Raw genomic sequence first — 24,634 nt, forward strand, 5'->3', positions numbered from 1 at the left:
TTTGTATGTGGATCCATAATTTCATACCCAGAAGTGGATAAGAAAAACACTGTATCAGATTGGTGAGCTGCGCTGAGCTGACCTGAAGCACTTTCTAAGGCCAGGCCTGGCTGTATCCTCAAGGGCTTGCTGAATGCCCAGTTTTAGGAGGGCATTTGCCGGTGAACTGAGCAGGAGGTGTGGAGGGGAATTGCAGGGAGCACTACACTGTCACCTGGGGCCCTGCCCTGTGAGCAAAGGCGAGAGAAAGGCTAATGGCAGCAGCTTGTGAAAGACGGAAGATGACGAAACTCAAGATGGACTCCATGCCCTTCAGTCAAAGAAGTTCGCTGTGCGAGTCCCGATGACGAGATCGGAAAAAGGGGATGAACACTTCCTCTATTGGCCTGGCCTGTCTGTATGAACTGATACAAACCCATCCTCACAACATAAGCCTATACAGCAGCGGTTCTCAAGCTGTGGGTCGCGACCTCTTTGGGGATTGAACGACCCTTTCACAGGGGTCGCCTAAGACCATGGGAAAACAAATTATTTCCCATAGAAACACCGCTCCTTGATCCATCTCCAGGCGGGTCCACCCGCATGCAGATACACCCACATATGAGTACCTGGCCTGAGGACTGTTACCCATGCTACACCAGCTTCAAGACAAAATTTCATTTATTTGTAATTAGAAATAAATATTTCACAATATAGAATTACATATTATTTTTGTGATTAACCACTATGCTTTAATTATGTTCAATTTGCAACAATGAAAATACATCTTGCATATCAGATATTTATTTACATTAGGATTCATAACAGTACCAAAAGTACAGTTATGAAGTAGCAACGAAAATAACTTTATGGTTGGGGGTCACCACAACATGAGGAATTTTATTAAAGGGTCATGGCATTAGGAAGTTTGAGAACCACTGATATACAGTGAGTATCAACTCAACTCATAGATGTGAAAATTGAGGTTTAGGGAGGTGAAGCAGTATGTCTGAGCTCACTGACATTTGAACTCAAGTTGTTCCGATCCAAAAACAGGGGCTTTTTCCATTACACCACGGGGCTGTCAAGTTGCCTGGGAAGTTATCTTGATCCAAAAAAAGGCAGCTCAGCTTTCAGATTTCTCAGTCCCAGTTTCCTAAGCGGGAAACAAAAGAGCAGCTGCAAAGATATGCATTTTCATATATGCAAACGATCACTTTGCATGCAATCCCCTACCTTCCCTGTGCACCCGGACAGGATTACATATTCACGGATCCACCAAGCTTTGGGAAGCTACCTTACCGTGCCCTCACCGGGAGCCACGCCGAGCTCCTGGCTTCCAACCAGTAACAAGGCATGTCAGGGGGAAGCCGAAAATTATTTAAAACTCTCAAACAAAATATGATCTAAATTATCAAGATTTGTCTCCGCTTGCCAAAAATAAATCATGTTTTAGTGACAAACTGAAAAAGCGCAAGAGAACTTTCAAATACACAGTCACTGCCACAGTTTTATCATATAATGAGCAACAGAGGAAAATCCACCGAGTTCTCAACAGGAGTTGGGGGCAGGGCGAGATACCAAGTGCAACAGCCATTACTATTAGATTGCTGTTAGAGGTCGATGTTGACAACATTAACCTACAAGGTAAGAGGCAATTTTCTATATGTATTTAATACACGGAATTCCCTAAAACAGAAAACAAACACACCACATGCTAAAACAATAAAAAAAGCAAATTAAATCAAAACGAACAGGCAAACATAAGATTGTCGCAATATATTTCAGAGCACACTGAGGTTGCTTCTTAGATGAATATTGAAATGGCAAGTGTTTTGTTATCTTAGCACAAACAAAACAAGAACAGCTATATTCCCACTTCCCCTATTCCATACTAGTTTGTTCTGCTTTTCTGTTAATTTCTTATAGAAACGTTAGACCATATAAAGAGGATTCCTTCCAAACATCTTCCAGAATCATTCTTCTTGAAGTTAATGGCCACTTACTCATCATAAAACATGGAAAAATACTTCTTTCATTTATTAGTCCAGTTAAAAATGATGAGCGCTAAACTAAACGTTCCAATCAAAATTCCAACGATGAGCAAAGCACAAGCCTGCGGAAATAAAAGTTGGTGGGGGGAGGAATAAAACAATTAGAATATTTTTTAACACCCCACCCATCATAATAATACACTTTATGTTTTATAAAAATAACAATATTTCTTGATGTAGATAAAATACCTAATATATGATGATAAACAATTTCCTAAAGTAGGAGATTCCTAGGAGAAAAATCATTCAACCTACCCCCAGCTTTTTCCATGAGAAAAAATCTTCTCTGCTGAGCTTAAGATAAAACAGTCCAGGGAAGACAAAAATCAAGCAGGTCGATGTGCTGGCTCCTTGAAGCAGGAGGGAGGGGTAAACAAGAGGGTGTTACTAGATTTAAATGTGAGGCTGGGTAACAATTTTTCCAGGTTATCTATTTCATGATGTAGATTTTTTTTTAAATAGAAAACTTACCCACCACACCAAATACATTTCTAATGTCAGGAACATATATTGCAAGTAAAACGATGATTATATTGAGTGCTAGCGTGACCAAGGAATGGCGAATCCACGAGAATGGAAAATTGGAGAAAAGTATCATCATTAAAGCTTTCCTGGCCTGTACAATAGAGAAGGAAATGGGTGTCAGCAAAGGGGGTGGGTCAAATGAAACAGGGCCGCCCAAACGGTGATGACGTTCTTGTCTCTTAAACTTTAGGTTCTAGAAAGATAGCATCAAAGGGTCTAGACACATAAACTAAGAAATGCGGCTCTCTGTGTGAGCCTCGGAGAAAGTGATGAAATTCTACAGGCGTTTTCTTTTCTTCTGTGAGGCTTTTCTTGCACAGATTTTCTGTAGGTTGCAAACATTTTGAAATTACCAACCACAACACTGTGTGATGAAATCATCATCGTTGGCATTAACTTATACTGATAAACAAACTCAAACTCATTGCCGTTAAGTCAATTCTGACTCATAGCAAACCTCTAGGACAAGGTACAGCTAGCTGCCCCTGTGGGTTTCTGAAAGTCCTGTCTTTCTCGGAGTGGGTGGTGGTATCAAACTGCTGACATTGTGTTTGGCAGCCCAACACGTAACCACTTTGCCACCAGAGCTCCTGGCAGAAAAACCAAAAATCAAAACCGAGAAGAAAGTACGCCATGGGGCAGAAACACACCACTCACTACTTCATTTGGTAGCGTCTGTTTCACAGCATGGAAATTTGAAAACCCACTCACACACTTCTCATCGCTCAGGCAGGCAAGCCGGAGGTCATGTCCCCAAACCTGTTTTCCCAGAAAGCGTTCCCCCACCCCTCCCGCTACTGCTGCACCATTATCCACACAGCACGGAGGCAAAGCACTCAGAAGGCCCCATTAGAGAGTTAAAACATCCACCCAGACACTTCCACACCCAAGCCTTTGTTTCTATTTTCTCAGAAATGCTTAACATTCTTCTATATAATAATTTCAGCAGAATGTTCATCTGTTTTGTCCCTTAAATTATTGTTCCAGAGCAAACACACCATTTTAATGAAGATTAAACGAGAATGTATATGTGAAAATAAACTTACAATACACCAGCAGGAGCTGATTTTTGCTAACTCGACTTTTTACTCTTCATGCACATTCTTTTGAAAACAGAATGCAGAATTTAAAGGGGGAGGAGGGAATGAAAAAAACAAATCAAAAAACCAAACCCCAAATGTTAGAAGTCTTATGGTCTCTAAATTGGAAACAATGCCGTGGGAGAGCGTAAATCTAAACTGGATCTCAAAAAGCACAAATTAGCTTAGTGGTTCGCTGTTATTTTTGTGCTTTCATGGGGCCATATGTGAGTATGAGGTCTTTGATCAATTACTCGACAAATGAATAAGATATACAGAACTAAATGTGATTCCATCGTTCAAGTCTGCAAAGAATTAGTATTGCCATATTAGGGAACCGCTACACGGAGCCACAGCCCCTGGAAGGGCACTTACAGGGAAGTGGATGAGAGGGACTGTCAGAAGCACGGCAGAGAGAATGCACAACTTCACAGCCATGACAGCCACATCATGTGGCAAGTATTTGCTATAACCTCGTAGTAGTTCTGACTCCACTTTGTCTGTCAAGGAGGAAAAACAACGAGGGTCACATTAGAAAGGATGAAGACAGCAACAATAGCAAAATTCTTTTCCTTTGCACAAGTGGCTTTTATATTTTGCAATCTCAGTACCAACTCCACAGTCTTTCAGAGCCTATGAAACCTACAGCCTTCTTTTTCCTGTTTCTTTCTCCCCGCCACATAAATTAGAGAGGAGCCCAGGCCCAGCCTCGCCCTCAATGGTAAGGAATAGGTAGAGATATATATTCTCTTTTGAAAGCCTTTCCATCGTCTCAAGATCTTAGAAACGTAGGTTGTTTGTTTATACAGTGCTTTCAAGTGTATTATTGAATGTGATCCCCACAAGAATGATAGGAGATAGAGAAGTAGCTTCAGGAAGATTACATGACTTGACCACGATCATAGAATCCCAAGTGGCAGTGCTGTAAACCCAAGTTCACGTGTTCGCTTCACTACTACACTCCCCTACGAGTTCTGCATATGCGGTCTGCTTCGCTGACAAGTCAGCTGGGCCTTTCTCTTTCTCAGAGAAAAAGAAGAGAGTGAATGTGGTCGGAGGGAAGCGGCTGGAGCAGGAGTCAGGGACGGGCGTGGAGAGCTGACTGTGCTGTGTCCGGGCACTTCCCGGGATGTTCTTCCACCTTCTCAATGTCTCCCCCAACCCTGATGGGGGTATAAAGGGCAAGAGTGTTGGATGGCAGTGTAAGCTGGGGCAGCTTCTGTGGCTGTGGGCTGCCTTTGAGTCCGACCCCAACTTATGGCGACCCTATCCTGACTGACTGGGGATCAGACTGGTGACCTACAGGGTCTTCATGGGCTGGTTTCCAAAAATCGATTGCCAGGCCTTTCTTCCTGATCAGTCCCAATCTGAAGGCTCCACTGAGACCTGTTTGGCACCAGGGCCACACACGAGCCTCGGCCATCGGGGGGGGGGGGGGGGGGGGGGGGGCTGTGCGTCAGGTGCACTGGCCAGGAACTGAACGGGTCTCCCCCAGGAAGGAGAGAATTCCACCTCTCACCCACCACTGCTCTCCTGGGGAGAGATGAGTTTGTGCTTTAATAAATGAATTTTGTTGCTGGTGTTAAGGGGCCCCGAGTCCAGTTCCTACAATACAGTACTGTCCGACAGGGTTTTTGAGCATCATGACACATGAAAGCTAATGCAAGAGCAGATTTAAACTAGTGGAAGCCTTTATTACTCCTGGGGCAATAAAGAAATAGCAAGAAAAGGGCATCTAGTGCAACTGTAGCTTTCTCACTCGTAGGAAATTCCATGATAAGAAATCGCATGATAACAAAGTGTTGCCAGATTAAAATTAAACTTCGCTAACACAGTAAGAGAGATGCAGGGGCAAGCAGTAGAGCATGTGAAATCCCTGGACGACCATAGCACTGAGAGCAGTAATGCTAACACACCAGCAGCAGTAGCCCTGTGTGTAGAGGACCCCCAGAGGCTCCTGGGACCCAGGCCTGGTCTTCCATTTCCCAGCGCCCAGCCACTGCAAGCCTACAGAGCACCGTGTTGCGCCGGCACACAGCGTCCAATGGGCTCAACAACAACCGGATTCTGGTTCTTGCTGTATGTCAGGTACTGTAACAGGTACTTTACATATAACTTATCCCCTCAAGTTATCCTCATGGTAAGGGTGGTTAAGAGAGGAAGATACTGGCAAGCTGAGTATGATTTGTGCTGTGATTTCTTGTTTCCAAACTAAAGAAACTTATTTGCAAATTAAATAAGAGCTACTTTTTCCTCCCCCTCTTGTTCTAGAGTTTTAAATTTTACTTTGGCTTGAGATTCTTATCGGAAGGGGTGAAAAAATACTAAACAGGCAACTTTTCAAATAGAAAGACATTGTAAGTTTTATTTTATGAATATAAAAGAACACTTTTTAAAAATGTAAGAAGCAAGTAGTAGTGCATTCTCAAACACACACATATGCTGAATCCTGTGATGATTCTGCCTGAAGGCAGAGGTCTCCTATGTAAATATGTAACTTTCATCCAGTATGAAGTCTCTTCTTCAATTATTTATATGCAATTAAGATGAAAGATGCCTGCCCCCATATAAAAAGTCCCCTAATGTGTCAAATTCTCAATGAAAATACAATCATTATTAAACATTTTATTGTGGAAAGACATGAGTGCCCTTCAGCTTGAAGTTTTACTGAAGGTGTTTTAGAAATTCATATGAAGTTATTAATCTTGAACTTGCTTGACCTTGGTAAGAGAGGGGAAGCCAATTCTTTAAGGCTCCAGGAGCTACCACAGTATCCGCTATTGTAATCTGACAGCCAGTACAGACTGATTTACTATTGAGAAGCAGTTCAAACTGAGGTGTGAGACCATTTCTATAAGAATCTACACAAGGCGGTATCATCTACAATTATAGAACACACTTACCATAAAAAGTCAGGTAGCCAAAGAGGGCAGCTACAAAGTAGATAAGAAAACTTAAAGCAACTGCCATATTGGTTACATTCTGCATCCTTTTCTTGGAAGGGCTAAAAGACAAACATGGCAAAAGCATAATCGGTGATCTGATGTATATCTAAAGAAACAAATGTCCCTGAACTTAACCAAGAGGATATCTCATTTATTCAAGACCCAGGTCAGTCATAGCAATACACCAGACTCCCTGATTTGAAATGACCACAAATACTACATTTCTGGACATCATTCTCAACTTGAACAAAATTAATTCTTGGTTTATTTGTTTTTAGTTTTCCCTTCTGTGGGTGTTTTTGAAAAACTAATGTTTAGCATCTAGTGCCAAGAAAGCGAACTCATAAAGGAGAACATCATTCAACCTGAAGGCCTGGGGTAACAAGACATACTTCACATATTTAAAATATCCCAGGAAGCTGCAGTACCTTTGAAGTTCACAGTAGATGGGCAATACTGAGGTGTGACAGAGAAATGAAAACGCCATGGTTGGTATGGCATAAGCACTCTAGAGGATAAAAAGAGATGACATTATTAAGTGCTACTCTGTTGAAAGAAAGGTTTCATCGGACAATAAGCTAGAATCTTTTAAAAAATCAGTATGGTTACATTTATGTCATCTTTCATGAATCATGTCTTTGTAAGATTTAAAAATTATTATTAAGAGGGACACAGTTATGGCCCAACAGCAAATGTCTGCTGGAATTGTTGGCTTGCCTATACAAGCCAGAATATTCCTTGGCTCCTTTCCCACAGTGCAATGCGGTTCCTAACTACACTACAGGTTTGTGTTACAGATGAAGTTGGAGAAGCAGATGGAAGATAAACATTCACCCCTGGGTGTGGTGAGCTGGGGTCACTTGACGGCACTGGGCTTGGCGTTTTTATTTCATCCAAACAAACCACAGTTTGGGCTTATCTATAACACCAATTATTTGATGTTATTTGGTTCAGATTAAAAATAACTTCAGTATGAGGATAAATGGTATTTAGGTTAGATAAACACAATACCACTTAGACATGTTCTTATTGTAATTTCACGCTTTCCTAATGTACACAATTTTAAAACATTCCATTCTCCTGAACAAAAATAAGGACTTCAAACCAGCTTTCAGCTAGAGCAGCGGTTCTCAAACTATGAGTTGCGACCCCTTTGGGGGTCGAACGACCCTTTCACAGGGGTCACCCGATTCATAACAGTAGCAAATGACAGTGATGAAGTAGCAACAAAAATACTTTTATGGTTGGGAGGGTCACCACGACATGAGGAACTGTCTGAAAGGGTGGCAGCATTCGGAAGGTTGAGAACCACTGATCTAGAGGGAAATATTCTAATATTTTTAATCTATAGGGGATATTAAAAATAGGAATCCCTTTCATGCTGCTAGCATCTCTATGGTGTCTCTTAATGAGAATTAACATCACCCATTCAAGAGCCATTAATTCTTCGTGATCCAGCATGGGTCTCTTTCTTCCTCTTATTTCTTTCACTCCTTTCTTTCTTCCCTTTGCTCCTTTCCTCCCTTCTACTCTAATATTTAACAAGAGCTAAAGGAAGTGACAGAACAAACAAATGTACCACCTAAAGAAAAATACTGTCTGCAAAATGCATGGTGGGGATTTACTTTCGCTCTTTGTCGGAGGAAGTCCAGCCCCACCCCCAACACCATCTAAGAATTAACTTTAGGCTCTTTTGCAAAAGAAGTTCCAGATGGTTGTCCCGCCTCATCTGGGGACAGGAAGCCTAGAGACTTCTGAAGATTCCGAGGAAGGCTGGGAAGCTGCAGTGTCTCCTGACACTGGATTAGGGACATGAGAGTTGAATTCACACATTTTGCTTCATACATGCATCACTTTGCTGGCTGGCCAATGACCCTCCCAAGATCTTCAAGGTGTACAGATCTTTACCCAGACAGAAGGATCGGAAGGGAAAAGCTGCATGAAGAAGTGAGCACACTAACATTTTACATCAAGAGAGCTGTGAGGGCAGAGAGTACCTGCGATCGATCTCTTTCCTGCACAATCAACAAGTGTAAGAGGAACGGTACAGCAGAGAGAGGTCCAGATCACAGGTCCTGTCTCTGTGGATGTTCAGGGGCTCTGCGGCTATTTCCAGTTTGTGGATGGAAAGTAGGCTCTCTAGGGCCTTAGTGACTTGTTTTTCTCTTCTCTGCTCCAGGTCTTGGAAATTTCAACTCTGGAAAGGCAGCCAGAAGGCATACTAACGGTCCTCAATCTGCTGATCCAATGATGAGGTCGGTTAGTTACAGCCCAAGGTTCTACTCACAAGGGAGGGATTTTTGATATAATTGACTATTTAGCTTTACAAGTCCAGAGAGTAACAGGAAGTCTGTATTCAGACAAGACCTTCTTGGCCAGACCAGACATTCAGTAAATCAGTTCTCTGAAGCAGCGGCCCATTTAAAACAGGTTCCATTTAAAGACTTGCCAAAAATAAAAAAGAGTTGACTGTTTCATAATGGGCCACCCTGTGTCAGATAATATTATTCTTCTGGTAGGTAGCCCTATACTTAACACTTTCATGAAAATTAATTAGTTACAGGTACAAAGGCCTAAGAGACCCTATTACACAAATCTTTTAAAACTTGAAATGTAAAAAATCAACCCAAAGTATCTGTTAATAACTTACACACCTCTTTGGAGAAATGAAAGAGCTTTGGTTTACAGTCATCTGTAGCATTTGAAATCTGTTAAGAGGATTGAGGGGAAAAGAGAAACCAACACCAATTAAAAAGTCCAAGTACATCAACCAAAATGACAGGCATAGTACCGTATACACTTGAGTACAAACTGACCTGAATATCAGCCGAGGCACCTAATTTCACCACAAAAACTGCATTAAAAATGTGCTGAAAAACTCGGCTTATACTTGAGTAGTTATGGTATTTCACCTAGGTGTTCAAATATTTCCAAACAATGTTCCCCAATGCAAATCACCATTACTTTTCATTAATCAGAAATAAACTATTAGTCTGGGTTTAAAATACATATAATTTTTATAGCTTACAATACTTTAAACTATAAAGCATAGAAAAATAAGCTATTACCTGGAAATATTCCTCTCTGTAATTTAATGTCAGAGGACAAGGAATGGACCATTTTTTAATGATCACCTATAAAAATATAATAAAGACAGCATGCACATTATTTTTTTATAAAATGTATGAGAAGAAACTGATTACTAATAGAGCAGCTTTATCTCACATAAATCTAAAACCATAACAAAGAAGATGCTTACAGAAGATTCTCTGCTCATAAGATTTCCCCCACTTTTATATTAAAGCAGAGCTAATGAGACAGGGATCTTGATTTAATAGAAGAATGAACGTATATGGTCATGTGTTTGGTTTTTCTTTTTACATTTCTGTTAGTGGAGATCTCCCCCCAGTAACGACCGAGCGTACTCATATGTCAACATGTAAAACTCTAATAGCAACGAGGCATTGAAAAAGGAAAAGAAAAAATCCAACTCAAAATAAGACAGACCATTTTCAGTGGCAGCAGTGTGTGCACAGGGTCATTTGCAGGCTGGGAGCAGGAGCAGAGTAAAATATTGACAGCTGTTTTGGAAAAGGTCACAGGCAGAAAGAAGTGGAGACCCTCATGCAAAGGGGGAACTTGGGGATTTGTGATTTCTACGTGCGGGCGGCCCTGTCCCAAACACTCCCCCACACCAAATTCAGGTTTGTTATTTTTGGTGACTGGGGAGAAAGCTGGCTAAGAAGAAGCGTACATAGCTAGGAAAAAACCAGCTGGTAAAAATAAATTGGAAAGGGGGAGAAAAAAACATACAAAAACATTAAAAGAAACCCAGAGGGCTGTTGTTTCCCAGAAATAATCAATGAAAACGCTCCAGGATTTGACTCTTAATTGTGGCCATCCTGTTCCTAGACCTGAGCTGTGGCTGCTGTTGTTTCAGGGACACACATGCTCTACAAGCGTGTGCTGCCGGCGAACCCAGCACACACAGGCGAAGGGAAAGGAAGGTGGCAGTCGTCCTTTGCTGGAGACCGAGTCAGTAAAACACTGGGCTGATTCCTAGTTGGTATTAACCTTATTCTGAGTTTTCACCAATTCCATCACAATGTCACAAGGGAACAAGGCAAATCTAAGGAAAATACATGCTTTTAGGATTAAATTGATGAGTGAACAAAAGAATGCCCCTTAATTAAAACCCTCTGAATTCCTCACCAAGGAGTGGAGGGAAAGGTACAGATAAACAGGTACCTTTGCTTTGCCATTGTCAGGTTTGTTAATAGGAAATACATGTAAATGATCAATTTAACAAAAGAAAATAAAACAAATCTCACAAGCTTTCCTGATAGGTTTTAAAAATCAGAATGAGGATTGGGGGGGGGGGACTGAGAAGTTCAGTTGTTACTGGTTTCTCTTTATAGCCCTGCTCCACCTTAAATTTCTTTCTTTGAAAAATAGATTTATTTTATTATTAATTAGAAGTTAATACATATCTTATTCCACAGTTCAATTATATTGAGCAGGACTGTGCAACTGCTACCACAATTAGCTTCCAAACATTTTTCTCTTCTTGGACTCCTTAGCATCATCTCCCTTTAGCCCCACCCCACCCCCACCTCCAAAACTCTTATGCTACTTGCTGTCCCTATAGGTTCATCAATTAATTTCCATTTCTAATGAGCTCAGCTGGTAACCAAGAGGCTGGAAGTTCATCCACCCAGAGGCAACTTGGAAGAAAGGTCTGGTAATCTATTTCCAAAAAAATACAAAAGAAAACCTTATGTAGTTCTAGGCTGACACACAAGGCATGAATCAGAATTAACTTAATGGCAACTAGCTTTGTTTTTAGCACAGGTGGTGGTGGCAAGAACCATTTACTGAGCCCTTACCATAGTGGATTTTATGCAATGGGCAAGCTACCCACAAGGTCAGCAGTTCAAAACAACCAAGCCACTCCACGGGAGACAATGAAGCTTTCAACTCCGGGGAGGGAGGGGAAAAATGAGGACCTAATGTCGGGGGTTTAAATGGAGAGAGAATGTTTTGAGAAATGATGTACGGATACGCTTTACACAATTGATGTGTGTATGGATTGGGATAACAGTTGTATGAGCCCCTAATAAAATGTTTAAAAAAAAAAAAAAAAAGTTACAGTCTTGGAAACACACAGGGGCAGTTCTAGCCTGTCCTATAGGGGGTCACTAAGAGGGGAACTGACTCAATGGCAGTAAGTTTGGTTTGCATGAATTTACCATGTACCAGGAGCCCCTGAATAGTTGTGTTTATTGTAGTGAGATGCCACTGAGTGGATTCGAACTCATGGCCATCCCATGTGTGCAGAGTGGAACTGCTCCATAAGGTTCCCAAGGCTGTGACCTGTTGGAAGCAGATGACCAAGCCCGTCTTCCCAGGCATCTCTGGGTGAGTTCAAACTGCCGAGTTTATGCTTCACACGTTCGGCCGCTACCGGAAAGGTTAGCCATTTGAGTCCACCTAGAGAGACCTCGCAAGAAAGGCTTGTCGATCAAGTTCTACAAAACCAGCCCCTGACCCTCGAGAGTCCAGTTCTATCTGCAAAAGGCCATAAGTGAAAATGAGCAGAGACCTTATGCAAAAGTGGAGCTCAGAAATTCTAAGTGCTGTTCCCCTTCCTTAGTTCTGATTTGCTTGGATTTGTATATTTTAAAATTTAACACTTAGAGATTCTAAAATAAATAAGCCAATTAAAAATAGCTTTAAAGTATACAAAGTGTAATTCATTGTCCCATTGGAACTCAAATTTAAATTGTGCTCACAGGTAAAATAACCTGAACAGATTGTTGGTAGCGCATTATAATGAATGCAGACTGCAGTTATTATTTCCATATGACTGTTAGAGTAGAATTCTGCATCAAGTATCCGTCATGATGGAAACGAATACTATGAAAACTACAGTAGACATCAATGCATCTCACCTGCTTCAAGACCACTATGAAGATGAGATTACTTCTACATAGGAGCCCTAGTGGCATAGTGCTTATGCATTGGGCTGCTAACTGCAAGGTCACTGTTTGAAACCACCAGCTGGTCTGAAGGAGAAAAATGAGGCTTTCTACTTCTGTAAAGAATTATTAGTCAGGGGAACCCCCAGGGGCTGCTCTACTCTGTCCTATGGGTTGCTATGAGTTGAAATCAACTTGATGGCCATGAATTTGGTTTTTGTTTATAGAAAACCAAAGAAGAATTGATGCCCTTGGATTGGAGAAGAATATCAAATATACTACGTGCTACTAAAAGAACAAATAATGTGTTGGAACCAGGATACTCCTGAGAATGCTCCTTAGAAGCAAGGATGGTGAGATTTCGTCATGTGTATCGGGCCGAACCAACCCCTAGAGGCCATTATGCCTCGTAAAGTAGAGGGGCAGAGAAAAACAGAATGCCTTTCCACATGCTAGATCAACACATGGCCGATGCAAGGGTGGTGCAGGAATAGGCCGTGTCTTCTCCCACGGTGTGCAGGGTTGCTGTAAGTTAGAAACAAGCCCATGGTACCTTGCAACACCTACATGTGCTTTCTGTGACATGTATGTAGCCATGCTTCTCAATTATGATGGAGATGTTTATTTGTTTCTCCTCTTCATTGTGGATCCTGTATACTCAACTCGCTAATTTGTAAGATACATGTCACAGACAATTTTCGTGGAGGACAATAACTTTAATGTTGATAAACAAATGATTAAATGCAAACACTAAGTTGTTATTTTTAGTTTTAAGAGCATTCATTAGGATATACATGTTTATGTATACTGAAACCAGGAACAGGTCTTATGGTAGTTACATAATCTCATGTCACCTTGAGGATATTAAGAGTGAGAAGGGGTGGAAGAAGCACACCAACCTGTGTGACCATGAGGGGTAGAAGGGACCAGGTATCAGACATCAAAGAACAAAAAATCATATCAGTGGGTGCCCACCTTCCTGATACGCTCACTGAAGACAAATGTGTACATATGCAAATGTGGTGAAGAAAGCCGATGGCGCCCGGCTATCAAAAGATATAGCGTCTGGGGTCTTAAAAAAAGAGATATAGCGTCTGGGGTCTTAAAGGCTTGAAGATAAACAAGAGGCCATCTAGCTCAGAAGCAACAAAGCCCACATGGAAGAAGCACATCAGCCTATGTGACCACGAGGTGTCGAAGGGATCAGGTATCAGGCATCAAAGAACAAAAACTCCTATCATTGTAAGTGAGGGGGAGTGCAGAGTGCATACCCAAAGCCCATCTGTAGGCAACTGGACACTCCCTTAACTGAAGGGTTGCGGGGAGCAGATGAGCCAGTCAGGGTTGCAGGGTAGCAACGATGAAACATACAACTTTCCTCTAGTTCCTAAATGCTTCCTCCCCCCACTATCATGATCCCAATTCTACCTTACAAATCTGGCTAGACCAGAGGATGTACACTGGTACAGATAGGAACTGGAAACACAGGGAATCCAGGACAGATGACCCCGTCAGAACCAGTGGTGAGAATGGTGATACCGAGAGGGTGGAGGGAAGGTGGGGTAGAAAGGGGGAACTGATGACAAGGATCTACATATAACCTCCTCCCTGGGGGATGGACAACAGAAAAGTGGGTGAAGGGAGACGTTGGACAGTGTAAGATATGACAAAATATTAATAATTTATAAATTATCAAGGGTTCATGAGGGAGGGGGAGGGAGGGAGAGAGAAAAATGAGGAGCTGATATTAAGGGCTCAAGTAGAAAGCAAATGTTTTGAAAATGATGATGGCAACAAATGTAAAAGTATGCTTGACACAATGGATGTATGTATGGATTGTGATAAGAATTATAAGAGCCCCCAATAAAATGATTTTTAAAAAGAGTGAAGGGGTGGAGTCTAGCCTGTCAATCAGGTCATAGCCTGATGATGCTTCCTTGTGGGTGTGGCTTTCTGAGAATTCTGGGAACATCCTCTTTCTTCCTGGAGGTGAGCCTCACACTTCCTCTACTTCCCCTTCCTGTTGACAAGCCACGTGGAGATGCATTGAGGAGCCACACTGGGAGCACTGGAAGGAGCCATGTGGAGACTCTGCACCAGAGCCGAGCTGCTTCCACTAGCATTGGATCCACAAGTCTTTTCACGATCGGCCTATGATCTTCCTGTATTTGGTATCATTGTGAGTGGCTATGTGAGTCTGTCAAAAGGGGAATTTATGGACTAATATCAGACATATGGGCTAATATAGAACTTATGGATTTCATCTGGACTAGGCTGGGGCGTTTTCTCAATTTACAATTGCTCTTTGATATAAAGCTCTCTCTTACACATACACATACAATTGCTCTTTGATATAAAGCTCTCTCTTATACATACATGAGTTTCCCTGGATTTGTTTCTCTAGTCAATCCAATCTAACACAGGTCTATATCACATTTAAGTAATTTAAAGTGGTTTTATTTCCTGGGTTAACTATATTCTAGATTGCTTTGACAGCTCTGAAATCTGCCACTATCATATGGCTTAGCTATGAGTAGAATGTTTTGCAGTAATAGATGGCAGTTTCCTATCATACAGAAACATTTATAAAAAGGGAGAGTTTAAACATGCTTATGAAATGAATATGTATGTACATATACATATATACTTTTTCTTGGCAATTTCAAAATGTTTAATTGTACTCAGGGTTTGAGATTTAAATATTGACTGTGGAGTAAAATGCTATGCAAAGAAAGGGAAGCTTTTCTCTCCTTTTTTTTTAAACCCTGAAAAATTTCACACTAAAAAGACTGTCTTCTAGAGGTTAAAACCTATTTTACAGGAACTAAAAGGAAATCTGCAATTCAACTCCCTTTCATCTTTATAATAAATTGTTTTGTAAACATAACAAGAAGTTAAATTAACCATCTGATTTTTTCCTATAATGATGATGAGCTAGTTAAAAAGTGACAAAACATTCTCTATGTAGAAAAATAGCATTTGTCTTTTAATGAGAGTTTTCGCTGCTGAATTAGATCAAATTGAAGAACTGAAGCATTCTAGTTCTTATTAGTCTACCTCAATAGCTACGTCCCCCAAACTCTAGTTTCATTAATGGAATAACCTCAAAACTCACAGAAATGGAGTCAATTACCACCCATAGCAACCCAAGAGGATTGCGTGCAAGTGCCCCTGTGGGTTTCCCAGGCTGTCACTCTTTGTGGGAGTCAAAAGCCTTATGTTTCTCCTAAGGAGTGGCTGGTGTTTTCAAACTGCTGACCTTGAGGGTAGCAGCCCAGCATGGACCTACTCTGCCACCAGGGCTGCTTCTTTCACGGAACAGGGGATTACAAATGAGGATGGCCAGCATCACAGTGGTTTTATAGGTTGGATTCTTATGCCTAAACACGCACACATAGATGCTATAATACAGAAACAATATTTATACACTCACCTATACGACAAAAAATTATACAACACCAAGCGCTTTAACAGAATTTGTTTTGCTCCCCTCTCTAGAGATGTTGTGTTTGAAAGGCTACCCGTAAGCCATTTCAAAAGAGATAAAATGAAGGAAAAGGACTTTGTGAGACAAAAGTACTTCTAATGATACAGTGAAATAAATAGGATAACCCTCCCAACACCAGAGTAAAAGGGGGAAGGGGAGAGACATTTACACAATGAGCCCAGTTTTAGTGAGGAGATAAGCAAGGCACTGTATTTTAAACTTACCACAAGCGCAAAGAACACCATAAACAAAAATGATAAACTACTTGTGTAGCCAAGAAAGCCTGTAAAATAATAGGAAAATAAAAAGCAATTTATAAGGAAAGTGATCCTAACATACAGCTAAAGCTATACATGCCAGGCATGGTTTCTATTACGGTGCTTGGTATCTGGGGCTTAGGGCTCAGAAGAACAACATTCCAGCTATCTGTCACAGATCATTTCTGTAGCTCTGTCGAGCAGAATTGGAACTGGCTGACCACTAATGGTACACTGTCAGGAAGTGTAGTATTAAATTAAAATGTGACGCGGAGGGGTGGGGTGCCAGCCCCACCCGCTGCTAGAACTCACTGGTTCAGTAATACTACTTTTGGGTTCAGTAATGCACAATTGTACGGTTGAGATATAAAAGTATTATATTAAAGTCATCGAGAGCATGAGAGATATAAAGTCATCGAGAGCATGAGAGATATTACAATAATGCAGTCAGGCACATTATATGGCAGCATTGCTCACCTCAGCCCAGCTTGGTGGTCCACGTGGAGAGAGGGGGAAGGGAAGGAGGGTAAGGGAACAAGGGAGAGGGGAGTGACCAGGGAGTGAGCAGCAAGGAGCTCAGAGTCAGAGAGCGGGAGAGCTATATTGCTGACCCCATGCCTATATACCTTTTGGGGGCATGCCAGCCCACTAATTACACGTAGAGACATACATCACAGGGAGGAGCTGCACTATAGGTTACACAGCAATGAGAAGGTGGTCTAGGGGGTGGTCTCTGGGTCTCCATAGGAACATTATCAGTAGGGTGAAAACTCCTCCTACAGGAGCCTGTCCATTGTCCCCAGAGGCAGGGAGCAGGCCCACCCCTGTGGAGGGATGAGACAACTGATTGCCTTCAGTGGGGAGAATGCCTGCTCATCTGACCTCCCCCCACAAGCAAGGGCTGCTCTTTACTGTTCCTTGGTAAAGATTTTATTTAGTGGGGCAGATTACTGCAAACCAAGGGTCGGTTGACTGGGCAGGGCCAAAGGCTGCACCACCTAGCATAAGGCCAAGTTGAAAATGATTCACAACTGCTGAATATATGACACGATGGTGCTTAAGAGCCCCTAAATATCTTCTTGCCTTTCAACAAATCATGTCTTCTTTTAAAAAGACTCACCTATTTTGGGAAGAAGCGCAAGAGGAAACACAATGGCCGTGCAAATAATTAAGAGTAGTGTCTGTCCATCAAGATACCAAGATCTGTGAGGAAAAAAAGTTCAAGTTTAGGCACAAGACTCCCTAGGATTGTGCTTGTGCATGTGTGATTGTACACGTGTGCGCACACACATGCAGGCAAGCACACATAAGCTATAACCATCACAATCATCTACTAGGAAAAGCCTACTTCATTTTGTTGAAATGCATTCTTGTGAGAGCCTATAAGACTGATTTGAAAATTTACATGAAAGAGGTCAAAGTCATGTGACTCTTTAAAACATTTTTTCCAATGACCAAATGACCACATCTTTAAAAACAAGGTAAGTGGTGATGTTGGTAAGAAGTGATGAGGCGTGAATAAAACTGGTGAGAATAAGTGACCCGTTGTCTCCAGAGGGCCCCTCAGACAGCCCCAACGAAGCTCTGAGAATCCATTTGTTTCCCCAGAGTCATCTGGCTTTTCTCATCTTGACTCCCAGAGTTCGGAAGTGTGCCTTGTGGGAATTTGGGACTAGTGCTCCCAGGAGCCGACTTGGAGCTGCAGACTGTCTCTGAGGGATGCTGGAGAGATCTGGCTGAGGCTGTCCAAGACCTATGAGGAGCTGGGTTTCCTATCAAGGTCCTACTGCCAGGACAGACCCTCTTCAGTTACAGGCCCCTACCCTGCAGACTTCAGGTTTCCATTTAATGAGCCTCAAAACAGCTCTCAAGACCACGAAGTACACAGGCACACACATCAATATTTCCATCAATATGTCGATGTTGAGAATCGACAGCAGAGTGTCTTTGAAGATCGAGGATGGAGGGCTCCCTCGGATGCTATTTCCTTCGATATTTAGACCCTCTCTGGGAAACAGGCTAGGAGTTTTCTGTATCTTATGTAGACAACAGCAGGATTATACCATGATTGTTTTAGTCGCTCAACAATATTGAGGGTATCTCGCTCCATCTTACAAAAACACAATTCCTCTTGAAAGTGGTTTTAAAAACTTTGTGAAAATCATTTAATAACCACAGAAAAATAGCCCAAATAAATGCCACTGAAATCTCTTCAGCACAGATAGGAGGTGGGCATTCTTCCTGATACAAATTCCTCAAAGCCACATGTGTATAATTTCCATAAATAGGATCATACTATATAAACTATTTTGTCATATCTTTTTTCTTTTCTTTTTCTTCTTTTTTCCCTGGCTCGGAACTGACACTAATTCCAGGATACTCAAAGCGTGTCATATCTTTTTTCCTAACTCAGGGAGATCTCATGGACATTTTCCCACATTAATAATAACTAAAACCCACATCATCATAAAAACAAGACAATAATTGGTGGGAGGACAGACTGTGTAAGTTACCTTTCTAAAAGTCAATTTGGCATTAGATATTAAGGCCTTCAAATATTTGTACCCTTTAACACAAAATATTAATAAAAATTAAACAACTGGCAACAAGAACAAAGATTTTTATAAAAAGATGCTTATTAAAAATAAAGATAATGAAAAGTAGAAATAATTTAAATGTATAAGGCCACAACAATCTTAAACTCTGAAACAATCATTAACGAGAACATTTTACAGGTATAATAATCCAATGAATTTTGCAGTAAATTTCATAGACCTCGGAGGGTAAATTAGGAAGTATTGCTACTATAGTTCCAGCTTAGATGTGCACAGGTTTATTCCAAACAAAGCATGTTTAAACATGTTTCTGTGAGCCATGAATGGCTGAAGACAAATTCTATTAATAATACACTTGTCTTAGTCATGGTAGGGTGTCTTAAAAAAATCAATCATAACAGCAGCTTCTGAGTCGCTCTGCTGGACCAATTGAGTTCAAGGCAGAGGTCAGTTCAGAAGGTTAATGGCAACTGTTTTGGGGGAGTACAAAATGGCACTCTTGCTAGATTTTCTTGAAGAATACAGGCTGCTCATAGGGGCTTATTTGGAGGAAGCGTTAAGAAAACTGACAAGTGCACTGGTGAGAGAAAGGTAAGGTTGGGTTGGGTTTTGTTTCTCCCATCATAGCAATGCACCAGCTCATTCTCTGATGATAGCAAGAGCTTCCCTACAGGAATTTTGTTGGCTAACAATCCATTTACCTACAGCCCTGATCCTGCCCTTCTCAAATGTTGCTGTTGTTCCCGACGCTCAAAGAACATTGGAAAGGAACCCAATCTGAGTGCCTCTCAGATGCCAAAACTAACTAACTAAATAAAGATGTCAAAACTGCTGTTTTGACACGGTGTAGGTTGAAGAGTGCACACTTATTGAGGGACAGGTTAGAGAGGTGCAAACACTGCCTTCAGAAGTCTACATGGATAAATAGAGGAGACCTTCACCTTCGGGTATTTTTTTGTTTAACAAAGGTTTCTGTGATTTTGTAGCAATACTTTTTCACTTACTCTCATATCTAGGTCAATAAGAGGTTACACAGTTTAAAAAAAAGATAATTCAGTAATGTAGAAAATGCTAATGACATATTATTCATTATGTGAAAAAAGTCAGGGGGGGCCCAAGGGAGAAAATCAATGGAAATAATAAAATGATACTCTTCTGAAATTTCTGTAATGTAGTTATAATCCTTTTATAAGGAAACATACACATATATCAGGTATATACACACTCTCAATAGTAAAGTAAAATTCCTGCTAAAATTAAAGTTGGGGGCATTAAAGATCCATAGGGATTACCAGCTTTGTTTTTAAGTTTGTGGGAGAACTTTTATTATGGGGGTGACTGAATCAAAACAAATCTGTAAGTAAAAGTATGTTGGTCACAAACTTTTAGACTTTGATACTGGTTACCAGTTACGTGTACATTCCTTACCCAATGCTGAAGTAGACAGTGTGAGAGATCGGAGCTAACTTCGATCTTGTTCCATAAAAGACAAAGCTACATATGAAAATGGAAAAGAGTTTGCTACAAAATACTGAAGTCTCATCTTAAGCAACGGGAGCCTGTTTTCTTCATTTGCATGGACAACCACTAGACAGTCAGGCTTAGAGGGGGTCCATGGAGCTATAGCCACTCGCTTCTCTCAGATCCCTGGGTTCACTTCACAAATGACTCACAAGGAGACTAAACAAACAGACAAACAAACAAAAAAACAAAGAGCAAAAATCTCACTGCCCTCAACTCGATGCTGACTCATGGCGACACTATAGGGCAAGGGACAACTGCCCCTGCGGGTTTCCGAGACTGGCACTCTTTACAGCAGAGAGCCTCACCTTTCTCCCCTAGGGAGGCTGGTGGTTTCAAACTGCTGTCCTTAGCTTGAGGTGAGCAGTCCAACGTGTACACCCCCTCATCACCAGGGCTCCTCACAAGGATACTGGGGACTACTTTTCCAAGCCACTTAGCGACGTTCTCAGAATTCCACTTGCAATAATGCATCCTTCTTTGCCTTTCCTAGCAGGCAGTTAAAATCTCCCACTGCCAAGGTAAATCAGGAGGTCTTCCTCAACACAGAAATCCCTGGCTTCAAACATGCCTGTTAGGATTCACTGTATCTTTTACACCCTGACTTGTGAGGAAGTCCTTTCCAAAATAACTTTAATCGTTACTAGTGGGTGTCGACATCTTCCTCTTTAACAGAATAAGCAGCAGCAGAAATCACCATGCTCCTACTTTTTCCTTCTCGCCCTAATTCACGTCTTTAGGAAACGATGTGTCAGAAACTGAACGCTTCGCACAAGTGTTTCCAGCTCAAAGGGACCTGAAGCAGCAGTCTGCAGATTCATACGTACCCTCAACTTCTGGTATGTGCGAGGCCCTGCGAGTACACACATTAGCAATATAAAATGATACTCAATGTTGACCTTCCAGTCACTCTTGAATAAAAATCAAAATGGGAACGTCAAAATGTCCCTCACTGAGGAAGGCCTGGCCACTGCATTTCTGAAGCTGGCCGAGACCTGGGCTCAGCTTCCTTCTGGGACCCAGCGTCAGGCCCAGACAGCTGTGGTGCCAGGAGGAGGAGAGGGCTCCGAGGGGCACCCCAGCAATTTCCATCCACGAGCTGCAAGAGTAGCACACTAGCCCCGAGGCGCAAAGACACTTCTGTACTTGGTATCAGAATAAGGGGGCATTTTTCAAAATCCTGAACTGTTTCTTTACCCTATTTCAGAAATCAGTTCATTCATGTCTGTGGAGGCCGCATAGTTTCCCAAAGTGCAGACTGGGCCTCCCAGCAGCTACTCGAACGAGCCACGGACTTCGAGAGCAAACAGGGCCATCCTTACGGGGCCTTACAGCTTAGAGATGGACCATGGGTTCGGCAGGGCATTTCACACATGGGTAAAATCAGCCAGGGCAGGAGGATTTGGGTGAGCGGAGCGGTGGACAAGAAGCACTCTCTACTCCTCGCAGAATGCCCCAGTCCTTCAGGATTGTACTTTACACTCTCTTCACAGGGGTGGGCTTTAAATTCCTAACATAACACAAGTTTACCCGCAAACAGAATGTCTCTTTCCTGATTTGTCTACTGATAATTATTTCTTATCCTTTAAAATTTGTGTTAATCAAGCCAATTAGAAAGACATTGTTTTTCTTGACTGTTCTGAACAATAGAGGTAATCCAGTCATGCACAGTAAAGTGAGTTTAGGATTCACGTGCAGGTCACATCCACCTGAATTGTGTTTAGCAATGGATCATGTCCAAAGAACAGAAATGATTAAACTTACAAACAAAAACCCCAGCGTGAGAAATGCAAATCAGTAAAACTCAATCTTAAAAAGCATTGATTAAATTTTAAAAAGTCCAGATTTTAGAAGGATGTACTAACTATATATTTCCCCCCCAAACTATAGTGGAGGCAGTCTTCAGTATCTAGCAGAACTTCTGTTTTCCTACCATGATCTAAGTATACATTCTCTTTAAGCCAGACAATTAGAGCAAAAAGCTTTGTGCTTCCTAGAAAACCTATTTGATCAGTGGATTTAATCCTAGATGATAAAAATGCTCCAAGTATGCAATATGGAGTATAAACCCTTAGCTGTATTGAAAATGCTTTGGCATGCAGATGTTTTTTTCCATATTTTAATGAAAACCAGACTTGATTTGTAAGTTGCTTTAATTTCATTCTCGAATGGAATGGGACAAGAGTATCATATGTTCTGAATTAGGATCTTACTCACATCCCATATCAATTATGTAACTCAAATGCAAGACAACTTAATTGTGTCAATCATATCCCCCTGACAAGATCATTAAATGTTAACAGAGAGCTTCCAACTTTTAATAGCCACAGATTTAAAAGTTATTCTATGAGAAATTTAGATGCAGCTATATATAAGTTCGATGGAAGTATTATAGCCTGACTTCTAATAGCAACTTTTGAAATTATAATATTATGAAGGTTTATATGTCACAAAGGCACATCAAATGCCATAGATAGCCTAGAAAATAAGTACCTTTGAAAGATCTTAACTGCAAAATTCATTGTAAATTAGATGCTGAAATGAAAGCATATCAATATCATTTTGACCTTCAAGAAGAAACACTGTTATGTAATTCTATCTAGAGCAAAACTATCCTATTTATTTTAATTACCATAACATTTGTTTCTTCATTCTTTTACATTATTAAGCTATAAAAACTGGTAATTTACCTGCATTTTGACCAAGTTGTATGATTAGTCATTAACAAATGCTTTTCAAAACTTTAAAATCCAAAGTACGGAAATAATCATTACATTTGAAACAAGCTAAGGTTGTTAAAAACATGTGCAGTTGTAAACAACATAACAGATCATGCAAACTGGCCACAATATTCTGTAGTCTTTAGTTTAAAACATTTTAGTCGAAGTTCTATTAATATGAATACAGATGAGGCCATTTTTGGTGGACCCATTGCTATCAAGTGGATTCTGACTCATAACAACAAACCAGGGTTAAACCCCCACCCCCACGACCCAAACACAAACACTCAATGATATAAATGGTTATGGATTTAAAAGGAAGCTCAGGTAGAAGTATCGTATTAAAGAAGCCCTTCATTTAAACATCAGTTCTGGCAAATAATTACCACTGTAATTATTTCTAAAATTTCATGTGTGTTTATATCCCATCTCTTTCCATATGACATAGAACATAAAACATTTAAACAGAAACACCACATTCAGGACAAAGAGAAAAGCACACATGACAACTATTATGATGACAGTTCGTGTGATGTATTTAAACTTGGCTCTAAGCTTCCTGGTAGTCAGAGCAAAAAGGGAAATGAACACCAATTTTAATAGTAGCGGTACTGGAAATTTTTCTCTACGTTTACATTGTGCTATCAGCTTACAAAACCATGTGTTTGTACATCTTCTTTGATCATCTCACCTCTTGTCAAAAAGACAATATTGGTACCTCTGGTATCCCAGGTGGAGAAGTGTAAAGCCTCAAAGTTATAGGGCTAACAAAAGAAAAGTGAACTTTCTGAGATTGTTGAATATGAAGCTGATATACTATAAATCATAACTCTTAGTAAGGCATTCTTTGTACTACCTCATATTGCGATGAATTCCTCAAGGGAAATTCACCTTTTCTTATCCCTAAATTATAAAAAACAATTTCTCACATAGGTTTTTTAGGAATACAGGTTGTTCCCAATATTTCTACAGAAAACACAAAAGTGATTTTCACATAGCTATTTCTGGAAGCAATCATCTATCAAATTAAGAGCATAAATTTCAAACGTAACTAGACAAAGCTATAGATAAACCGGGGTAGTTGTATCGACTATGAAAATGAAGACAATTTCTTCTCCTGATGAAAAATCATTAAGGACTTCGGTCTACGGTCTTTGAACCATCGTGTCTTCTACCTAACGCAGATGTCAAGGACAGCATGCTTTCCTCACAAATACGTACCTGCAGTGGCCTAAGTGGCATGTTGTAATAGAAGCCAAGTTGTAAACAGTAAAACAAAATTTTGAAAGCTTGGCCTACATTCCAGAACAAGTTCAATTATTGGAGCAAAACAAGTAAAGATTAAAATTTACCACTCCGCCCAGTTTTCTTTTGTGGCTTGAAAGCTCTGTGAAATGATACCCTGATGAAAACTGAAAGGGTTAACTCTGTCTTCTCAAGGTCTCAGAATTTCTTGTTCTTCATAGTAAAAGAAAGGCCTAATTAATTTGTTTCATTTTCCCTTCAAAGGGATGAATCGATAGTCTTTGAGGCC

The 24,634-nt window shown here is 40.9% G+C and overlaps 1 protein-coding gene across 3 annotated transcripts in view; it reads right to left on the bottom strand.

The window, feature by feature from the left end:
* Positions 1 to 850: 850 nt before the first annotated feature.
* The window catches only part of SLC38A6 (solute carrier family 38 member 6), a 69,836-nt gene continuing 46,052 nt past the window's right edge, over positions 851 to 24,634 (bottom strand). For 2 of the 3 annotated variants that reach the window (XM_045288198.1, XM_045288199.1), the window contains 11 exons: positions 17,425 to 17,507; positions 16,272 to 16,330; positions 9,651 to 9,716; positions 9,237 to 9,290; positions 7,011 to 7,090; positions 6,541 to 6,641; positions 4,013 to 4,137; positions 2,505 to 2,649; positions 2,289 to 2,383; positions 1,986 to 2,095; positions 851 to 1,135 (listed from right to left, as the gene is read on the bottom strand). In XM_045288198.1, the coding sequence (XP_045144133.1) occupies positions 2,015 to 2,095; positions 2,289 to 2,383; positions 2,505 to 2,649; positions 4,013 to 4,137; positions 6,541 to 6,641; positions 7,011 to 7,090; positions 9,237 to 9,290; positions 9,651 to 9,716; positions 16,272 to 16,330; positions 17,425 to 17,507 (889 nt within the window). In that variant the 3' untranslated portion in view covers positions 851 to 1,135; positions 1,986 to 2,014. Of the gene's footprint in view, positions 1,136 to 1,627; positions 2,096 to 2,288; positions 2,384 to 2,504; positions 2,650 to 4,012; positions 4,138 to 6,540; positions 6,642 to 7,010; positions 7,091 to 9,236; positions 9,291 to 9,650; positions 9,717 to 16,271; positions 16,331 to 17,424; positions 17,508 to 24,634 lie in introns of those variants that run through there. The other variant, XM_004698635.3, reaches the window with a different exon arrangement.

The sequence above is a fragment of the Echinops telfairi genome, unplaced genomic scaffold (genome assembly GCF_000313985.2).
Source record: "Echinops telfairi isolate 266 unplaced genomic scaffold, ASM31398v2 ScPeMD7_18;HRSCAF=68, whole genome shotgun sequence".
Taxonomy (NCBI): Eukaryota; Metazoa; Chordata; class Mammalia; order Afrosoricida; family Tenrecidae; genus Echinops; species Echinops telfairi.